The sequence below is a fragment of the Lepidochelys kempii genome, chromosome 5 (assembly GCF_965140285.1).
Source record: "Lepidochelys kempii isolate rLepKem1 chromosome 5, rLepKem1.hap1, whole genome shotgun sequence".
Lineage (NCBI taxonomy): Eukaryota > Metazoa > Chordata > Testudines > Cheloniidae > Lepidochelys > Lepidochelys kempii.
In genome coordinates, this window is record NC_136384.1 from 35,174,197 (window position 1) to 35,196,368 (window position 22,172).

At 38.7% G+C, this 22,172-nt stretch overlaps 1 protein-coding gene across 5 annotated transcripts in view; it reads left to right on the plus strand.

Annotated features, from left to right (window-relative positions):
* The window catches only part of MTREX (Mtr4 exosome RNA helicase), a 102,376-nt gene that overhangs the window by 26,278 nt on the left and 53,926 nt on the right, over nt 1-22,172 (plus strand). For all 5 annotated transcript variants that reach the window (XM_073343937.1, XM_073343938.2, XM_073343939.2 and 2 more), the window contains 6 exons: nt 942-1,044; nt 1,403-1,534; nt 2,913-2,992; nt 5,413-5,523; nt 9,081-9,182; nt 10,494-10,619. In XM_073343937.1, coding sequence (XP_073200038.1) covers nt 942-1,044; nt 1,403-1,534; nt 2,913-2,992; nt 5,413-5,523; nt 9,081-9,182; nt 10,494-10,619 — 654 coding nt within the window. The remainder of the gene's footprint in view (nt 1-941; nt 1,045-1,402; nt 1,535-2,912; nt 2,993-5,412; nt 5,524-9,080; nt 9,183-10,493; nt 10,620-22,172) is intronic.

Here is a 22,172-nt window from a genome sequence, read left to right on the forward strand (position 1 = left end):
ACTGTTTCTCCCCTGCATGTGAAAAAACAAAAATAAAAAGGACTCGTGATCCAGAAATACAAAATCTTAAAATACATATCTCATAGCTAGGGCCCTACCAAATTCATAGTCCATTTTGGTCAATTTCACAATCATAGGATTTTAAAAACTGTAAATTTCACAGTTTCAGATATTTAAATGGTAAATTTCACGGTGTTGTAATGGGGGGGCGGGATACCGAACCAAAAGGGGGTTATGGAGGTGTGTAACAAGGCTATTGTGGGGGGAGAGGGTCGCAATATTGCCATCCTTACTTCTGCATTGTTGCCTTCAGAGCTGGGCGCAGCCGGCGGACAGCTGCTGGCTGGGCACCTAGCTCTGAAGGTAGGGCTGCCTCCAGCAGCAGCGCAGAAGTAAGGGTGTAGCAATACCACACCGTGCCACCCTCATTTGTGCGCTGCTGCTGTCAGAGGTGCTGCCTTCAGAGCTGGACTTCCAGCCAGCAGCTGCCACTCTCTGGGCCACTCAGCTCTGTGAAATCTGGTCTCCTCTACAACAGCCAGATTTCAATGGTGGAGATCAGATTTCATGGCCGTGAATTTGGTAGGACCCTACTCATAGCAACTATTGTCACTGGGAGAAGGACTAGACTCATATCAGGCTACTCATAATTCAAGGTCCAGCAGTTATGTCAGTATCCTAATACAGAGCCAAAAAGAGGCAGCATAGTATGCTGCTGCTTTGTTAATTTCTCTCTAAATTCATATCCTTGCATGCAAATGTGCTTCTACATTCCCCCAATAAAAGGGGTCACAGGCTGACTTATGGTAGTGTAAGTACTTTTTTTATAAATTTCAAATTTTTTTTGCTTTGTATTCTGACTTAAAATGTCTTATTTCTGGCCCATTATAAAGTTTTAATTGAGAGGTCAAATTGCTTACAAAAGTCACATTAATTTCTAGGGCGATTTCAGAGAAGATAACTTTAACACAGCAATGCAAGTACTTAGAGATGCAGGTGACTTAGCAAAAGGAGATCAGAAGGGCAGGAAAGGAGGAACAAAAGGTGAGTTTGAAACCTTGTATTTTAAAGTGGTTCTTATATAATACAAAGATGAATTAAGTTATTTTAAAACTGCAAACAAGAATGCTGTTAGTGCATGTGTCTAGATCAGTGGTTCCCAAACTTGTGCTGCCGCTTCCAGCAGCTTCCATTGGCCTGGAGCAGCGAACCGCGGCCACTAGGAGCCGCGATCGGCCGGAGCCGCGATCGGCCAAACCCGCGTACGTGGCAGGTAAACAAACCGGCCCGGCCTGCCAGGGGCTTTCCCTGCACAAGCGGCGGAACAAGTTTGGGACCCACTGGTCTACATTAAGAGACTTTCTCCTAATGTAATTTCTAAAATAATGTTTTGTCTTTGCAGGACCATCAAATGTATTTAAGATAGTGAAGATGATCATGGAAAGGAATTTCCAGCCTGTAATTATATTCAGTTTCAGTAAGAAAGACTGTGAAGCCTATGCCCTTCAGATGACAAAATTAGACTTCAACACAGGTACAGATAAATAAGTTGTAGTGTGGTTTTATTTCTAAATGTAGGTTTGCATAAATTATGTGAGAGGCCTTTCTAGTCAGGTCTCTACTTTATTTCAGACTTTTGTATCTAATATGAAAAAAGTAGACTTACAATACATAGATATGGAAATGCAGAACTTTTCAGTTATATATAGTCTTAATAAATTAGCTAATTGTAGCTGGAAATTGCTGGCATCACTAGAGGATCTAATGAGTGTACAATGTTGAGATGGCTTTTCATTCTGAACCTTAGATAGGGCGTAGGTACGTAATCACATGCTTGCCACCCAGTAATTCTATAGTACTCTAGTGCACTAACTGTGTAGACTCTCTGCTACTGTGTTCTGTTTCCTAGAGCACACTGATGTTCTATGGTTTGAATGAGCAGTACATCAGTGTGACCTAGGGAACTTTTAGTGCCCATTAGAGCAAGGCCTACCCAGGCAGTTAGTACGTGGCACACTGGAGCGCTGAAGATTTACATCCCAGTTTGCCATGAAGTAGGTGTTTGTGTAGACATGCCCTTAGTTTTACCTGCAGTGCATCTTGGAAAAGCAGTAATAGTACAGCTACTTTCAGAAACAGTTGCACAAGTTGAGAAAGGATTGGCCACATGCCAAGTGGTTACCCACCTCCCTTCCCTGTCTTTTGAGTTATGAGTTTGGCATCTGAGTAATTTCTCAGAAGCAGAAAAATGTGTTTTTTGCTCACATAACTAAACTGATCTTCCTCAGCAGCTCAACAGTTCTCCCTCCCCTCCTTCATCCCCCCTCCTCCCCAAAAGAAAAAGCCCTCCAACATTTTATCTTAACTTGGGGAAAGAATAAGATGAATTTAAGACTTTTTGAGAATCTTAGGAGTAACTGTATATAGAGAGTTGTAAGAGAAGTCATTGTCGATTGTGAACTCTTCAGGGCAGGGACCTTGTCTACCTGTCAGACTGTCTTTGCACAATGCTGGCAGTGTAATTAATTGTAGCATTCACTGTCACATGCAGCGGGATATTTGTTCCCATAATCCACATGTACAACTATCAGACTGTAATCATTGCAATTAAAAATTCTCCCCTCTACATGTAAATAAAACATTTTTTTAATTAGTTTAAGTGTACAGCTGCATAATTATACCCTTTATCTTGGTACCTCATACATGTGTTTCAATTGTACAAGTAAGGTAACTTTAGGAGGTCACTTTCTTTAACTAGTTGAGTATGTATGTTGACTTCCTAACTTTCAGCATAACTATTTTAAAGGTTACATTATAAAAAGTAATCAGTTATATTTGACATGGTTTACAAAACGAACATGCTGGTATTTGCAGGAAAAATTTTGCTTATGTGTAGATGTTTCCATTTTTAGATGAAGAAAAAAAGATGGTTGAAGAAGTATTTAATAATGCAATTGACTGTCTGTCTGATGAAGACAAGAAACTTCCTCAGGTGAGTGTGGAGGTTGCTTAAGAATAATTTCAGTGAACATATACTAAAATTAATACCTGATATGCTACAGTGTATTTTAAATAAATATATGATGGATTGTTTATGAACCGTATTGTGAATAATGTCAGTAGATTGTTTTGATTGAAAGTGAGGGCTAAATTAAAACAGAGGGTATAGATACTTTACTACTGTTTTGAACCATAGCTCTACTCAATTTTCTGGATAACTTTAAATGACTTATTTTTTAATAAAGTGTACATCTCCAAATAAGTGGAAAACTTCTTTTGGTTGAAAGTTGCTCAAATGTACTGACTGATATTGATTCTCTATTCTTTATGAAATTTTGCCTTGTCATTTTTTTTGTAAAGTCAAGTTAACAGAGCAGCTGCATACCAATTTATAGGAGAATGGTTGCATCTTTACAATGGAAAAAATAGAAATAAATAAAAAAATAGTTTGCAGAATACTGAAAATGCAACACATTTGTAAATTACTAAAATTATGGATTAATTTTTTTTATTTTGCTCTATATGTACAACTTTTTCTCGTCCTGTTATTGATTAGCCTTTTGGAGAGTTTTGTTGTGATTCAGTGAAAGGTGGAAATTGCCACAGGAGTAGCAGCCCTTGTGCTTTTGGCCATACCTGTGTTAGGGAAAAAAACTCACCAGTGCTACCGCCGGTTCAGCTTCACTAATTGCAGGAATCTCTCCTAAAAGTCCCTAGCATAGACGAGGCCATTGAGGCAAAACAGGGAGCTTTTAAGTTCTGCCAGCTTCACTTTATGATGTCACTTCATGAGGCTCTGTTAAAAAAAAATCTTGGTAGATAACCGGTAAGCGTGCTCAGAAATTTTTCAATCACTAATACTTTTCTCTTTGTCAAAACCCGACTAAGCTGCTACTCTCCATTAAGGACTATTAGCATGCAAAGTTGCAGCTTTCAAAGTGGAGCTGTTTTGGAGTTAACTGCATGAGAACAGCTGATGGAAGAACAGGAAGACTGATTTTTTTTTTTTTTCCATTTCCTTTAACTTATATAATGACTTAATGCAGTTTACCCAGGTCTTAAAAAGAAAAAATTACTTGTTCTCAGACAGGCCATGGAAAGTTCAGCCTTTGAGTTTTTGTAAATGTTCAGAGCAGTTGAAAATCAGGATTCAGAATGAAAAAAATTGAAACTATTTTGCAATCTGGTGTGTTATATATAGTCTAGATATATACACACACAGATATAGATATATGAAGCTTTTAACAATGGAATCCTATTCATAGTATATGGGATAGGTTGATATTTTGCCTGTTATGGATAATTAAATCTAATCCTGAAAGAATACTTGGATCAGTTTTAACACTGAAACTGAACAAAACAAGTTCTAATTAACAAAGCTAACCAAGTGAGTATATGTTTATTTAAAAATAATTTTGGACTTTTAGATTCGATTAGAAGAATTTAAAGTGTTCAGAATTTGAACTATATAGTGTTTGCAAACAGAACATTCTGCTTTCACAGAACAAGATAATTCAAGACTATAAATTTATGATCAAATTGCAGCCAAACAAAACCACTTTTTAGGTGTATGAAGATATTGATTTTCCAAAAATGCCCTATGTGGGTAAGAAAAACTCTTAAGTAAACTTACAAATTTAAATATTCTCATTTTTAAAGTGACTTAGACCATGCTTAGCAGTAAGAAAATGCTGAGTTGTTATGAATATTGAACAAAGCTATGAGTGTTTGGAATGTTGACAAACTAAGGGATATGATTGGCTGAAATTGATGCAATGATTATGGTCTTCAAATTTGTTTTATTTGGAAGTCTGGATATATATGTTCATCAAGTCAGCAGTTCTATTTACCTTCTCCTTTGGAAGCAACAGGTAAAGTGCTGCTTGGGCATAATAGCAAGGTCAGGTTTGCTTCACTGGCTTAGGGAATATCTGTTTCCCCTGGCTGGGAGAGGAAATAATCAAAACATCCCATATTTTCTCATTCTACTTTCATAGATAAATGTATCACTTTCCACGGAGTGCTCAAGGGTCACAAGAAAGTAGAGATTTCTGTTTCTTTCCACTGTCACTTCTTATATGCTCTTTCACAGTGGATTTGGAAATTTTCCTGTTTAATTTTGAATGCTTGAATAGAACGCCTAGACGCTACTACATCTTGTGGATCAGAGATTCCTCTTATATGTGATCTGAGGTGCTAGAACAAGTAGCCAAAACTGACCTCTGTCTTGGACCACTTTTTGTTGGGGGTGAATTTTTAATCAGTCAAAGTCTGTTTATCTGTTTGCATGTAAATTGTTGGATAACATGAAAACTATAAGAGCAAGCTGTTAAATGTTTTACATATAATTATTATCTTTTTGTTTAAAAGTATATCAAAATAGACATATTCACTTACCCTCTGTATTCACAGGTTGAGCATGTGCTTCCTCTTTTGAAGCGAGGAATTGGCATCCATCATGGTGGTTTGCTTCCTATTTTAAAGGAAACCATTGAAATTCTTTTTTCTGAAGGATTGATAAAGGTATGTAGTTCATACCTCTGTATTTAGGTACAAGTCTGTGTATTTTTCATAATCATTATTTTAGCTTTCACTATCTTGGAAATGTACAGTAGTACATTGTGGGGCAGTAGAACCTCAAAAATATGAACACTAGAGTTATGTACTTACCAGTCTAACGAACACCCTGTGAAACTGGAAGTCCTCAATCAGGCAGCACCGCAAACCAACCAAAAAAGCTGCTTGGTTCCCGGCTTCAGTGGAGGGAGGGGAAGGTGCGCTGTGGATTGGGACTTCAGCTCCACTCCTGGTTTCAGCTGGGGGCAGGGATCGGAGCTTTAGTTACAAGGGGAGCGCTAGTTTCAGCCCCAGAGAAGAAGGGCTTGTGAAGCTTACTATCTAGAGGTCTGTTTCTTCAAACACACATGCAACAGTTCTGGAAAGCTTGAGTTTTTCTACTAATTTCTACTAACACAATTGGCTTTTAGTTCCTTCCTCTGAGGCGCCACTTTATTTTTAAGTATTCATGACTAGATGACTCATTTTCCAGTGAGAACAAACATATCAGGCTTCTAACTATGTGCCTTTTTTCCACCTTAGAAACACTTTTCCCAAGCACCAGCTGTTCCTTAAGGGAGCTGGGCATGGAGGTGGAGGAGGGAGGGCACCTAAATGAAAAGTCAGTGTATTTACCAGTGTTCTGTTGCTTTAGGTATCTTTTTATTTGGGTGCTTTATAGCTCCAATTGTAACAGTTCAATATTTTTTTTTAAAAATGCAAAAAATAAATTACATGTTCAATATGAGAATTGCAGTAAATTATAGAATTTCATCTATATAAATTTTTCCCATTTCCTGTCCTGTACTTCCCAAAGCGGTAACAATTCAGGGAATCTAGCTTCAGAAGAACTTTTTTTTAATTCTCTATTATGAGCCTCCATCTGCTACTATAGTAGTACACAAACTCCAAACACAAAAAACTGCTGTGTAGACAAAACCCCAGACTGAGTGCAGCCAGTTGCCAAACCCTCCATTCTGTTCTAGAATGAGTAAGGGTATGTCTAGTCTAGAGTTCTTGCTCCTCTTGTAATTTGAATTGATTACCAATTAACTCACATTACCTAAAAGAGAAAAGGTGGGTGAAGAAATCTCTTTTATTGGACCAACTTCTGTTGGTGGAAGGGACAAACTTTCAAGCTTCACAGAACTCTTTTTCAGGTCTGGAGAAGGAAACTAGAGTGTTGAAGCTAAATATAAGAAGGGATAGATTGTTCTCAAAGGAAAAGTGCATAACATCTTTAAAAGACAAGCTGGTAACTTATATTCATAACTGTGCTGGACACTAAAAACCATGGACTTAATAGAGACTGGTTTTATGGCGCATTTCAACAACTTGTAACACACTGACGGGGTCATGACTCACCATCACTGGCGCCTCCTGCTGGTTGCTCTGGGAATTAGCTCTTGTCCCCTGCAGAGCACCCTCTGCACGTGGTTTCACCTGTTGTCTGCTCTGTTGATTCGGGAACCGCCTTGCTCCCTGCTTGGCGATATCCACTTCAGGACACTGCCCTCAGGGGCAAGTTGCAGTGTGTCTTGGCCACACTCCTCTGTGGCCAGGTGCAGTGCAAGGGGGAAAGTGGGGGGGGTGGACCCAGGCCCACCCGCTACTCTGGGTCCTGGCCAGAGACCCTCTAGCGGAAGCCTCTCTCTACCCTCCTTCTCTCCCCTCTTGTCTGCCTGTCTTCCCTGGGCCACTTCCCCTTTGGCCCTGTGCACCTTCTTGACCCTTTTTAACAGGGGCTGCAGCCTGGCAGGTAACTGGGCCAGAGCTCGCCTCTGCTTCTCCAAGCCTGCCCAGCACTGCTCTGTCCAAGGTGCTACCTCCTTACTTCAGAGCCAGTCCTCCTCCCTCGCTAGTCAGGGAGAGACCACCTTCTCCTCTGCTACACAGCCCTTATATAGGGCCCAGCTTGGCCCTGCTCAGCTGCCTCTTCCTTTGCCCTGATTGGCTCTCCACAGGCCTTTGCTGATTGGCTGCTGGTCTGTGCAGCCTCTCTGGCCTGTTCCAGCCCTCTTTCTCATGGGGTGGGGCCGGTGCCCCACCACACATACCTTGCTTCCTACTAACCCTCCATTGTCCTACAACTGGAGAAGTATTAATTGCCCACTTCATTTTAAGTGGTCTCCTACAAGTTTGAATCCCTTATGCTTAACAATCTGTCCCATCTTGTATTTAGCTTACACACTCTAGTTTCCTAGACTCTCATATTCTGGGACCAACACATCTACAACAACATTGCAAACAAATTATTTAACGCCTTTGTAGATGCTAATCTATATACTCCACACATATCCTAGGTTTATCCTAGGCAGAATTCTGCTCTCAGTATTCACAAAAAGAAAAGGAGTACTTGTGGCACCTAAGTGAGCTGTAGCTCACGAAAGCTTATGCTCAAATAAATTGGTTAGTCTCTAAGGTGCCACAAGTACTCCTTTTCTTTTTGCGAATACAGACTAACACGGCTGCTACTCTGAAACCTTCTCTCAGTATTGTGATTTAGTTAAAATAAAAGCCTTAAAAATGAACAGTAAGTGCTTTCAAGAAATGAAATCAGTCGCTGTTACTGTGGGGTGGGGAGTTGAAACATTCCCAGCAGGACACACAACCATATACCCACGTAATATAATTTATTGTTGTTATGAGAACACTGTCCTGAAAGCTGGTTGCAGGATTTCTTGTAATTCACTAACACTCTTTATTTTTCATGACTAAAATATCATTGCTGACTTTGTAGGCGGGGGTAAATAGTGTTTTAAAACTCTGAAAATAATTTTTTCATAGAATTGGCTTGATCTGCAATAATTTTGGCTTACCGTCTTTGATGTGATAAAGTTCTAAAGATAACAAAAATATTTTTTATGAGAAAGGTGGAAGAAATAATTGTGCTCTATTCTTTATAGATGTATGTCTTTCCCTTTTTTCCCCATAATTCGTCTTTTTATGAGCTCCTTCCCTGTATATTTAAATTCTCAGCTTGATCAGGAGATGAAATATAAAGAGACTTTCCTGATGCATTAATCTAAACAAAAAAACATGTGAGCTAAGGTAACAAAATGATCGCAGAATCTGGGCCAAAACTATAAGGCTCACTATCAAAATAGTTAAAAATGGTCACTAACTTCACTGTTTTCAGTATTTAATGCAAAACTCACCTCTTAGACTTTTGCTATCTGTCCATTTTTCACATGCCCACATAAACATATAACTATAAACTAGTTAATACGTTTCTTCTGTTGAGGGAAATAGTGGGGAGAGATTGTTCTTGTTCCAGTTTTTAGTATTTGGGGTGTACCCATATTGGGGGGCGGAAGTATTATAAGTACCTAGATATTGGCAACATTTTATCTAATGTCATGCATAGTTCAGGTAAATAAGTGTTTGCAGTTTCAGACATGTATTGTACATTTAAATCTGATATAAAATGTGGAAAAGTCTTAAGTAGCTGCTTCTTATAGTTTAAATGTTATAAAGTTACAAATTCTTATTTTGTTGTCTAATACTGTTGTCTATTTATTTAGGCCTTATTTGCAACTGAGACCTTTGCTATGGGAATTAATATGCCAGCCAGAACAGTGCTGTTCACAAGTGCCCGTAAATTTGATGGGAAAGATTTCAGATGGGTAAGTGCGATTCAATATGCAGGGATGAATAATTGTGAGTTTAGTTGTTTAAATTCATATAGAAGATAGTTCTGAGAAATGAATTTGTTTTGGAGACACTTTATCCACTGCAGTAAAAATATTTACTTCAAAGCTCTTACTTCATTCAAAATCAAAATCAATGTAATTTTTAAATAATGTGCAATTCATATTAAAATGTTCAAATCTGTAACTGCCCTCTTTTAAAATTCTAGGTTCATTATAGAGTATGCATAAAGACACACTTTGTTTTAATAAAAATAGTAGAAGGACACCCAAACACAGGCTAGATCTATATGTCTAAAAAATTTGAAAGATTCTACACAACCTCTTCGCAATTCTGAAACCATGTTTCCTGTCAGAATCTTTCCCAACAAACCATTTATTGTTCCCCTTTCATATGAAAAACCTGGGAAAGTAGTTTTCCAGTGACTAATGCAAAACCCAATACTCACTAGGCACTAGGTGACACTCTCCACTACAGTTTCTGAGTTGATCGAGATGGAAATACAGCGCTTGCTGTTATCAGCATACAGAGGACACTGGAATTCATACTTTTTCACTAACCTCTTCCTCCCGCAGCAATCTCATGATACATTAGATGCAGCCCCCCGCCCCCAACAAACAAACAAACCCCAGTGATGTCTAAGGACTTGCCAATGTGAGGATACTCAAGAATGTTTTTCCAAATTAACTAAAGGTGTTAATTAAAAGTTGATTAGATAAACTGTATTAAACCTCTGTGTGGATGTTCTCATTCAGAATTAAAGTGGTCTTAATTGTATTTAGTTTAAAATAAACCAGATTAAGGCCACTTTAATTCTGAATGAGAGCATCCACACAGAGGTTTAATACAGTTTATCTAATCCACTTTTAGTTCACACCTTCAGTTAATTTGGAAAATGTACCTGAGTTTCCCGGTATAGACAAGCCCCTTAGTGCTTCAGGGCTTGTGTACATGGCCTCACAGTGTGGACTGCGGGAGGGGTAATTGCAGTATGCACTAAAATGTTGAGCTGCATTTACAGCGCGCCACTTTACTGCATGCTGCAGCTCACATCCTTCTCCCCTGAGAGTCTGTACTGCGGGGCTGTATAGACAAGCCCTTAGTCATGGACCTGTGGCTTTGTGAATTGTATGGTTACTTTAACTCCATGAAAAGGTCACATCTGTTATACCACCCTTTGGTATTTTTTAATGCAATTTTCAGTCACTGTAACATGCAATGGGATCAATGTGCCGCTGTCGCTTAAATTACAGCAAAAGTTAGAGGTTTTTTTGTTCTACTTCTAGATCTCCTCAGGTGAATATATTCAGATGTCTGGTCGTGCAGGACGTCGAGGTATGGATGACAGAGGAATAGTAATTCTTATGGTGGATGAGAAGATGAGCCCAACAATTGGCAAACAGCTTCTTAAGGTATGCTGAAGACTATGATTATTTAAATACAAGGAATGTGAAAGGTGAATGGAATTAAATCTGCATTTGAAAAGTTTTCTTCATGAAATTCTCACTTTAACTCTTCAAATTCACTGGTGGCACGGAGGAACTCTGGAGCATCTAATCCCATATAGGTAATACAAGAAGTGATTGGTTTATGAGGGAAGTGTTTTGTGAGACTGCATATTGGGAGTATGACAGGAATAAGTTCAATATTGCAGAAGTCAATCTGAAACATTATTCATTTTCATATTTACTCCTGGGGGGATTCTGCACCAAAAAATTAAAAATCTTTTGCTAAAAAGTTAAATTCTGCAAAATTCTACAGAATTGTTTGTCAAAATAATGCCGTATAATGACACCAGTTTCAATTGTTTTGGTAAGTTATTTAAACTGCAATACAGAAAAAGTCACAATAACTATTCAGCATTTCCTAAACACATGAAAGTTAAGTTACAGATAGTTGGTAAGTAATACCCTGCATTCCAGTTATAATCCTGGATTTTCATTTAAATTACATTACAGAACACCAAATAGGGAGGGGCGGGGGGAAATATCATTTTAAATTGCTCAGACTTTCACACAGGAAAGTCATTCAGTTTTGCTAATCATTGTCCTGGACTTAGCTGGATACTTCAGGAAGTGTGTGGTTCTGATTGTCCTGACATTTTATTGACTGCTTGGTAAATGTTTTATTTGCCCACAAAAGTCTTCTTTTTTAAAAAAAATGGGTAAGTAGAAATCTAACCCCACTATGTCACTTTGGCACAAGAAAAAAGTGAGAAAGCGTATAAATCTTCCTAGCTGATTCCCTTACTGTCATTTGTAAGGCTTTACATCACTCTGGCAATGTACGGACCTTAAAACTTTTACAGGTTTTTATACTCCTGGAGGAATTGACTGAGAATGGAGAACCCTCCTCCATACCCCTCCAGCCACAGTATCAAGAGAGAGGAACTGAAAGCTTGTCTACATTAGCAATTTATAACACAGCAAGTTTCTTGCTCAGGGGGGTGAAAAAACACACCCCACTAGCGCAGCAAGTTTCAGTGCTGTAAAACGCCAGTCTAGACAGTGCCCCAGTGCTGGGAGCTGTGCCCCTCATGAAAGTGGTTTTTTTTTTTTGAGCGCTGTGAGAACTCTCTCCCAGCGCTGTGCTGCAACCACACAAGCCACGTTAAAGCGCTGCCTCGGCGATCAACATCTCCCCTGCAGGCACGCACACCAAGCCCCATTCCCCTCCGCAGTGATTTGCGTCTCTGAAGCTGCTCCAGGCACTCTGGAACAGACGCACTGCCTGGGCTGCCAGGGAAGAGACGCATGTCCACCCCGCAGATTTCTTTTGCATTTTTCTGCACAGAGGACACAGAAATATGTGGGCCATATGAATTCTGCGCCCTCACATGGGCGCAGAATTCTGTCAGGAGTAAATATTGTGTAAAAATATTTTTCTTGCTGTTTTTAAAAAAGAAGCCATAAACTTTGAATGACTTTTTTTCAAAAACAGTCCAGATATTTGAGCATATTCTTATGGTAAACATTTGTCAAGTTTATTTCTTCAACTCAGTAGCATGAGAATGTGTCAGCTGTAATATAGTTAATGTTGTTTATCCAGAGCATGTTTGACCAGTGGATAGTTGATCAATTTGACAACAAACATGTTTTAATAAAACTAAATGTGCACAGTGCAGTTGGAGAACTTCTAGGTAGTATAAATTAAATAATAATCATGTATTTATGTATTGCATCTCATCCCAAAAAATTCCAGAAAGTTTTATAAATTCAAACGGTTATACCAGCTGCATAGAAATTGCTTCGTCCACCATAGAAATACAGCCATTACTGGGTGAACTACAACAATTGTTTAACAGCGAACTGCAGCATTAATTTAAGCAGGAACTGAAGAATGTTTCTTCCAAATTAAATTGCAGTTGAAGGCAGGATGGAATTATCATAGGTGGAATTTAGCTAAAGCACCAGTATTACCACGTATTCTCACAAAGAGCATTGTGGTATTTAATGAACTCAAGCAATCAGGACTTCTGTTTTATGTCTCATGAAAGTTGAAAATCCTAGCATAATTATAGGAGGAAAATGACTAATTTTATAATAAAAAGAATGTGTTTATGTAAGTATGCTACAAAGACTCAAACTTGAGTGGATCAGTGTTTAGCATCTACTTACTTACTTACTTCGTGGGAAAAATTACATAGATTGAAAAATTGAAAGAAAACATTCTTATTTATTTTAAAATCTAGCCAGATAAAATATCCAGTATTTTGCTTCCTTTGTTGTTTGTATGGAATGTTCAGAGCTGTAATGCCAAGCTGTAGGCGGTATACCATTGGCTTCATCTGGCTTCTTGGCAGAATCATAATTTATTCAATTGGCAGCTCAGAGCTTGTTCGTCCTGCAGGCAGCCGAGAAATCTGTCTAGTCTTTTGTTTAATTTTATTTTAATTCACATATTATTACTCTAGCAAAATGCCCAGGACAGAAGCCTTGCACAATCACACATTTTTCTCTATCCCTCTATCCACCACACACAAAGTTCTTTTGTGGTATCTCTGTGCACTTAATTAAAGGGGCCCAATTCATTCTTCCTACATAACCTGAGGCAATGTTTACAAACCACTTTATGGATCACTACAAATGATATAGATCTGTGATTTGAGAACGAGTAATTAGACTTAAAACTTTATTTTAGTTTTTTTTTTTATATATATATATATATATAGCGAAGCAGGCGAACACAAGCACTTTATTTTCTGAGTTGATCACTGTCTTCAAATTAAAAAATTGGCAATGATTAGTTTAGATGAGAGTTGATGGGGGTATATAAAATGAGTGGTACAAAAAAGGTAATTGAGATATTCCTATCTATTCTTTTCAGTAATGGAAGGAACAAACAGACATTCAATTGAATTGAATGGCAGCAAATTTAAAACTGACAAAAAGAAATACTTTTCTTTACATAAAGCATATCTGCAGAACAGATTGATACAAAATGTCATTGGGGCCAAGAGGTTACTAAGAGAGGAAGTGTTACTTTTAATAAAATGGTGTGGATACTGAGATTATCTGTAATTACATTAGCTAAGAAAAAATATGTCTGTATGCCCCTGAATCATGAAGGTTCAAACAAACTAGGGTTAGGAAAAATTCTTCCCTTATGGACAGGTCATTCCTTAATTTCTCCCTATGGGGTTTTTTTTGTTCCTTCCTCTGAAAAATCTGGTATGAGTCATTGTCAGAGATACAAAACTGACTTGCTGGACCACTGGTCTGATCCCATATGGCACTTCTTTTGTTCGTAAGCACGTTTCCTCACATATATGACTTTAAATTGGACTAAATCATAAACAACAAAACTTGTAAATGTTCTCTCATGAATTAGAGCAGGATATGGTTTCTGGTTTTTAATTTGATAACCCTATTGGTCAAGTATGATTGATTATCCAGGGTACTAAGTAAATCCGGGAGACTCCTAAGTGGTGATTGGTTGTTATCTTGGTTATTTCCTTCTTAAAATAATTTGGTTTTATTGTGACATCTCTGTAGTAATTGTAGCAACATAAAGGGCAAATTCCATAAATTAATGGGTTTCCCAATTCTGGGGCTTGGGGGTTCATGTAATTATACTGGGATTTCTCCTGTTCTTTGCTTCCAGCATAGCATTTCCCAATATCTGTTCTATCTAATGGCTCAGGAATTTGTACTGCAGTCTTTGCTGTCTGGCAAGGATTAAAACCTGGGATTATAGCTCCAGTACAAATCACAACACAGATGATTTTGTCTGAAGTGGGGAGTTAGTGTGCCTCCTTACTGTACACGGTTGCCACTGAAGGTGAGGATGATGTTGTTCTCCTTCCCATTCCCGTAATCAGTGATAGTGGGGTATAGCCAATTCTCGGATGGTATGTGGTAATTGTTTAACAGCATACAGCAATACTATGTGGCACATTTTTCCAGGAAGGGAAAGATGTGTTATTTGTTTGGAATGTGTAGTGAATTTTCTGAGACAAAATGTAATTACCTGAATTGGACTTTGGATAGAAAATTATGGCTGACATCTTTACTCTTATGAAAAGGTTGTGGAGTCTTCAATGTCCTTGGTTTTCCATCCCATCTAAACAGTACACTTCTATTTTTTAATTTTTTTTCTAATATTTTAAGGGTGTTTACAGAGGAATAGCATTTGTGCTTCATTTCTCCTTACTCCTGATTTTGAGTGATAAATACGAATTTTCTGATCTCGCTGCTTGTGATGCAACCATATAAGAGACCAAGAGACTTCAAGTTAGGCGTAAGCTGCCAGAGCAGAACCATTCTAACTGCACACTGTCCATTTATAAACATCAGCTGAGCACACCAACTTAATTGCAGCCTTGAAGTCTGGTTTGATATGAAGCTCATTCAGCTATAAACGACTTGTGATGGCACAATTTGTAAAATGTACCGTACCCTAATTTGCTACAGGACTTGACCTGCCAGCCAGAGGCTGACATGAATTACATAGTGGAAGGGCCACTGGAGTAGTTAAGGGGTATCTCCACTGTTTTGGGTGTTACTCAAAGATTTGCCTACGCCGGAGTGACAAGGACACAATTCTTGGTAAAATAACAAATTCTTACTCACTCTTCAAAAATTTTAATTTGTCATTTTTCTTGTATTTTTATTGTGATGAAATACTACTGAGCTTATTTGCGGTACTGTGTTGAGCTTATGTCCATTATGCTCATTAGATAGGGGGAATGTTATTGGCCCCAATTCAGGAAACTGCATAAGCACATTTAAGTATCTGAGTAGTCCCACTGACTTAAGTGGCACTGCTCAGTTGCCTAAAGTAGTTAGGCACATGTTTAAGTACCTTTCTAAATCAAGGCCTTCATTTTAAAGTTACCATATTTACTTGCTTTTACTGCCAAAGCTACAACAAATTTGAGTTTGAAATTCTGTTGCTAGGGTCTTTGTTTTGCTCATTGTCTGTCACAAAACAAGCGTTTTTGTTTTTTTAAAACAATTATTAAGCACAATAAATAAGGGAGGAAGAAAAACCTTAAACATTAAAGGGGATTTTTAAAAAAAAATTATTGCCTCATAGTTTTTTATTAAATGGCGTTCTTGTCTGTGAAGAAAGTCAGTTAAATGATAGATTTTAGTTCTCAGGGTTATTTGTAATTGAAGTTCAATTTTTTTTTTTTTTTTTTAAAGACAAAACAAATGCATATGCAGTGGGGGAATAGGAAGACAAGCAAAAGCTAGTGATGCAGTTTCTGTGTCTGGTGCTTGCACTCAAGTTGCTGGAAGACAGTAGGGACAGCAGATAGCATTGGTTAACTGTTCTATGTTGCTGCTCTAATTAAATGTGTTATTCTGAGCTATGTGCCTCAGAAGAACTAAATGGCTAAAATGTTGGCAAACCTGGTCCAATCATAATTTTCTAATCAAAATTAATTTCTGATGGGGAATGTGTGTATATATAAAAAAGAGCGAGACTTCTGTTCATTTTAAGAAGGTTCTAGTCTGTTGATCATAACTTAACCTCAGTCACTGGGTTTTTGTTTTATTCTAATGAACTCAGTTTTCACTTTTTTTTTTTTTTTTTTTTAAATTTCTGTTGTGTGGATTTTGATATGTTTATACATTAAATTTTTGCCATGTTTTACTCACAGGGGACAATTTAAAGGTTAAACATAAGAAGTTTAAAATCTTCCATAGGAACATACAAATTGATATAGCAGACTGGACTATTAGTCCTTCTAATCTAGTATCCTGAGGGTGGCTGGAACCGGGATGCTTCAGAAGAAGGAGTAAGAAACCTTGAACTTGCCCATATGGAAATTCTTTTATTATTTTCACCACCCTTAGAGATTTGCTTTAGGGTTTTTGTTTTTAGTGATCATGGAGGGTTTTTTGTTGTGTTCTTTGGGGACAGGGTGGGAGGGAAGGGATTGTAATCCTTACTAATGCAACTCAGGGTGTCCCTGTTATCGATATAAATGAACAATTCTTTTTGAATTCTCCTAAGATCTTGTTCTTAGTGTCTAACAGAATATAACTGATGTGCAGGAAAACTGACTGCTGGATTTCATGTTGATGCACTTTATTTTTGGGATTTCTATCTTTTTGTGAATGTGTTATGGTTAGTGATTTTATTTCGTGTTTTCATAGGGACCATTCATCGTTTTTCATAAGATGAAAGCATTTTTCTCCTCCATTGTGTACAAATTAGTAACCGAGAATGATGACTTTGTTGCACACAGTGAAACGTACATCATACTTAGAACATAAGAATGACTTGATCAGACTAATGGTCCATCTAGCCCAGTATCCTGTCTTCTGACAATGGTCAGTGCCAGATGCTTCAAAGGGAATGAACAGAACAGGGCAATCATCGAGCGATTCACCCCCTGTCATCCAGTCCCAGTCTGGCAGTCAGAGGCTTAGGGATATCCAGGACATGGGCTTGCATACCTGTGTCCCCTCATGATGAAAATGACGAATAGTCTTAAACTTCCTGAAAGTGTTCTGTTCTTATAGTGCTGTTGCTCACTTCACTTTTGGAAGCTCACTTATCTAGCTTATGTCTAGAAACTGGGAAGTCAAATAAAATCAACAGTGTGAAGTAGTAGCAGCCTAGCATGTTCATTAAGGACTAAATCACGTTCTGTTAAGTATTTGACATATCTTTGTGAGTGTAAGTGTATTTAGTCAAAAAATCAGACCGACTTCATTTTGTTCTTGAATAGCTCTTAGTATGCATGTAAGCTGGTTCCAGATAATGTCTTCTGTTCCCCATGAAAGCATTGTAAAAGATTGATGCTAGGGATAATTTGCAGGGAAGCTGCCTGCTGAGTTCTTACTCTTCTGTCACATGGTCAAAGGGGGGAAATTTGGTGACTTGCTTCTGTTTCGCCCTTTTCCTCACTGACAGATATAGATATAGATCTGACAGAGAAAACTAGTCCAGTAACTATGAGCCTTGGAGATCTGGCAGAGCTGCAAATGTAGGCTTGATCAATCTTCAGTGCTGTAATGCAAGAAGAACAGTTCTCACATTGTGGCTCAGGCAAGGCTCCAGTTTTTAAAACAAACAAAACCTCTAGCACTGAAAATAAGGGATCACTCCAAGAGATGAAAACTGGGAGTCCTCTCCCATTTCAATCTAGATGGTGAGAACTCCCTCGCCCTGAAAGGTTGTAGTTTTATTTAACTTGGCTTTTGGTTTACATCTATTTGCCAGTAAAAACACAAGCCAGTTAATTATATTTTATTAACAATAAATGCTTAACATCCTATTTAGTGCTCAAATGAACACCAGTTCAAAACCCTAAGATGCATAGTAGCAGTACAACAGATAGCTGATCTCATTTTCAGATAATTCTTGACTGCATTGTTCCTGCAGAAAATCTTGTACGCTGCTATGTTCTGGGCTTTTAGCATTCTTTATCAGGAAAACATGAACATAATGACTTTAACTGATATTAGGTGTTACTGATATTAGCAACTACTTTTGTCTTAAGAATTTTTAAGTCAGTTCAAGTAGGTCGTTAATTTCTGAGAAGCTATTCTCAGATATTGCAAGTGTGTTTTTGGAAGACTATATTTTCCTGAAGGTGTTCGGTGTCCATTGAAATCAGTTTTTTGATACTGTGTGTGTGTGTGTCTATGACCAGTAAAAGGGGAATAGTGCCTAGTGATTTTCCGGAAACTATGTTTTCCTATGCCTAGGGCAGAGGTTTGGAAACGACTTGTAGATGCTTCTTTCTGGATAATCTTATTGCTGCAGCTTCTTTTCAACTTCCAGCAGCTGTGATATCTTCAGGGCGCTTTTATCTGAACGTTTGTTAATTGAGCCCTGATTAGTTGCTTGGAAATGCACTCCCTCTGTGTGTGTACAGAACCTTCTTCTCTTCAAAGAGAACCTGTAGTATTCTCCCTTTCAAACAGCCTCCCCAAGGAAGGTGCCTGGTTTACTGAAGCAGGTGACCCATTAGCCCAACTTGGATACAAGGGTGTTGAGCATGACTCTGGAGATAGAAGATCTAGGGTTTGTCCTGAGGAAGGAATCATAGGCGCAGTCAAACCTGGAGAGAGGGCATGAGCTGAACTTGATTACCTTTTTATTAATATTATTTTGTTTTTGCTGACAAACTTCAGGCCCCAAGATGGGAGTCGGCTGGGACATGCTATACTATGTAGACTGTGTTTTAGAGCTGTTTGGGATAGGAACCTCTGTCCCCCTCCCAGCCCTCACATGCACACTGCTTACCAGCCACCTGAGAAGAGTGCCCCAGAGCTGCTGTTTCCCCATTTATCCTGCTCTTCTAATAATCCTGTGTTAGATCAAAAGAACACTAACACAGCCTGCACCTAATATCAGGAAGGAGGCCTGCTGAGACTCCAGTCTCTGCTTCCCATGTGTTCAGTTGCCTGCAGCACAGGAGAGGGAATTTGAGCTGTACACTGTTGCTTCCTGTTGCAGTAACTCCCCCCCCTCCCCCCATGGGTTAGTTGGCTCTTAGGCTCACTTGATTGCACCTTTTTGTGCTTGGCTGCTGCAAATGTTGGGTTATCAGTCTTGTAGCAAGGATGCATCTGAGCTAGCATTTTAAGAGGCGATGCCCACCAGTTGTAGATGAGTTGATGCCCAGTGGTGACCTTTAACACTGTTAAATCAAGAACAAGCGATGTACACTGTTGTATGTTAACCTTTTATTGTAACTTTGCCTTCATAGACAGTTAAGGAAAAAAGACAAAACCTAAAACTGGTAAATCAGGATTACCAGCCTGCTTCAATTTGCTGGCCATGTAGTTCAAAAATTTGTGTCTCTGTTCTGGAAATATTGTTTTTCTCAGAATTGCTATATTGTTTGTTGATCTTACTATTCTGTCTTTGTGGTTACTTTACATGTTTTTGTATCTATCATTTGTAAATATTGAGTAATATATTTACATTTTTTTAAAGCTGCATTTACTGATGGAAAAGAATTTGGCACTGGTCAAACTAGTGTGTGAGCGTGTGTGTGAGAGCAAGGTTAGGTAGGCCTGAAATGTAATCCACGTGTTTGGGTGCGAAAACTATTCTAAATAAATTTAAAAGTTACACACAACAAATTTGTGCCCCAGCCAATCTCTCATGAGATGTCTACAACTACAAAGTAGGGTAAAACTAAGTAATTCAGGTTTTTTTTCAAGAGATTATTATAAATGGTATTGTAAAAATGTATTTTTTTAAAAAATAAGAAATACTTTGCTCTTAAAATTATTTTTATTAAAATTTCTGGATTACTTAAATACTGCACCGTAGTCATTCGGTTTAATTTAGCATGGCTGAGAAATATTCAATTTGCTACAGTTACATGTTCAGGTTTAAGAAGTGGCAGCTTTAGTTAGACAGAAACATAAAGCTCTATCATCGCTTAGTACAAGACTAAATCTCACAATATAGAGAAACTAAAGATTTTTATAATTTATTGATAGATACATTTGTAAGAGAGTAGAAAAGAAATTTCTTATCCCAGAATATGATTCATTCTCTCTGTTCATTCATAAGCCATGTATGAATTAAATGGCATGACCTTATTTAAAGATTTAACACTAGTCTTTAATCATAAAGATCAAAATATTGCCATTTCAGATTTTGGTTGAAAAGGTGTAGATCAAATTCCACTCTGCTTTATATTTCTGTACAAAGAGTTGTGTTTTGAAGAAATTTGCTAATTTGAAAAAAAAGCCTTTCAAGTAAATATGCAGATGTTAGGTGTATATTGGTATGTTCTGACACTTATACTAATACTGTATTGTGTTAGCAAACTATCTTGGTTTGTTTTCCTGCCTTTTCCTTTTAAAAAAGTAAGTTTATTTGATAGTGCTGAGGTTATTCCTTTTAGATGGCGAGTGCTCGCCAAGTTAGGACAAGTTACATTTTACACAGTGTAAGACAAAAGCTGTACTCTATATTAAGGGCAGTTTTTTTGAGCAGGGCAGTAAATCCAGCAGTACTGCTGGTTGACTTGTTTCTTGTAATCTGTAGATTTATTCTGGCTATAGTTGCCAAGCTGACAATTCCCCTAAGGTGGGTTAGCAACAAGCTGAGATAATAACAGAGCCAGCCTCTACCCCATCCTCAACACTCCCCCCGCATTGTGGGAGAGGGCAGGAGAAGGCATGTTGAGGGCAGGATAGAGCACAGCAGCGCTCTGTTAATTCTCAGATGGCATATGAGTCCCACAAGTTATGGTCTACACTGCAGTTAGACACCTGTGGCTGGCCCATGCCTCCTGATTCGGGCTCTGGCTGTGTAGCTCTTTAATTGTGGTGTAGATGTTCTGGCTCAAGGCTGCAGCTAGGGTTGCCAATTTTGGTTGGATGTATTCTTGGAGATTTCATCACATGACATAATCTTTAATTACTAGAGACTCCGGGCCAATCCTGGAGTGTTGGCAACCGTAGCTGCAGCCTGAGCTCTGGGACTTTCTCATGTTGGAGAGATCTAGAGGCTGGGCTCCAGCCTGAACCCAGATGTCTACACTGCAGTTAAACAAACCCTCAGCCCAAGCCGTGTGAGCTCAGGCCAGCTGCAGGTTTTTGAAGTGCAATGTAGCTGTACTGTTAGGGACCCACAGCCTGCAGGTGTAAGTCCCTAGACTTCTCTAACTTATATGAATACCAGAGCAGGGAATTTTACTACAGGATAGAATCTGGCCCTGGATTGCGTTTAGTATTGGTGTAATCTCCTTGTTTCATTACTCAGGGTATGTGTACAGTTCAGCCACTACAGTGGCACAGCTGCAGCTGTGCTGCTGTAGAGGTTTAAGTGGAAACACTACCTGTACTGACAGGAGGGGTTCTCCCACTGTTGTAGGTAATCCACCTGCCCGAGAGGCAGTAGATAGCTAGGTTGATGGAAGACCTAGCAGTGTCTACACTGAGGGTTAAGTTGACATAGCTAGGCTTCTCAGGGGTGTTTATTTTTCACATGCCTGAGGTACGTGGCTATGCTGATATAAATTCCTAGTGTAGATCAGCCCTCAGTTAGGCCTGGTCTACACCAAAAAGTTAGGTTGACCCAGCTACGTCAAGCAGGTGTGTGAAATATCCACACCCTTGAGCAGCATAGTTAGGTTGACCTAGCCCCTGTGTAGACAGCGCTAAGTGGATGGAAGAAACAATCTCTTGGAGAGGTGGATATCCTTGCTGATGGGAGAACCCCTTCTGTTGGCGTAGGAAGTGTCTACACTGAAGCGCTACAGCAGCTCAATTGCAGCTGTGGGTGGCTGTGGTGTTCCAAGTATAAACAAACTCTTAAAGACTGTTCTGTTTCAGATTTGTTGGCCTGTACATCGGGGGTCTCCAGCCTTTCCATTCTCTGTGTACAGGAGCTCCTCACTTAAAGTCATCCTGGTTAATGTTGTTTCGTTGTTACATTGCTGATCAATTAGGGAACATGCTCGTGTAAAGTTGTGCAGTGCTCCCTTCTAACCTTGTTTGGCAGCCGCCTGCTTTGTCCACTGCTTGCAAGAAGAG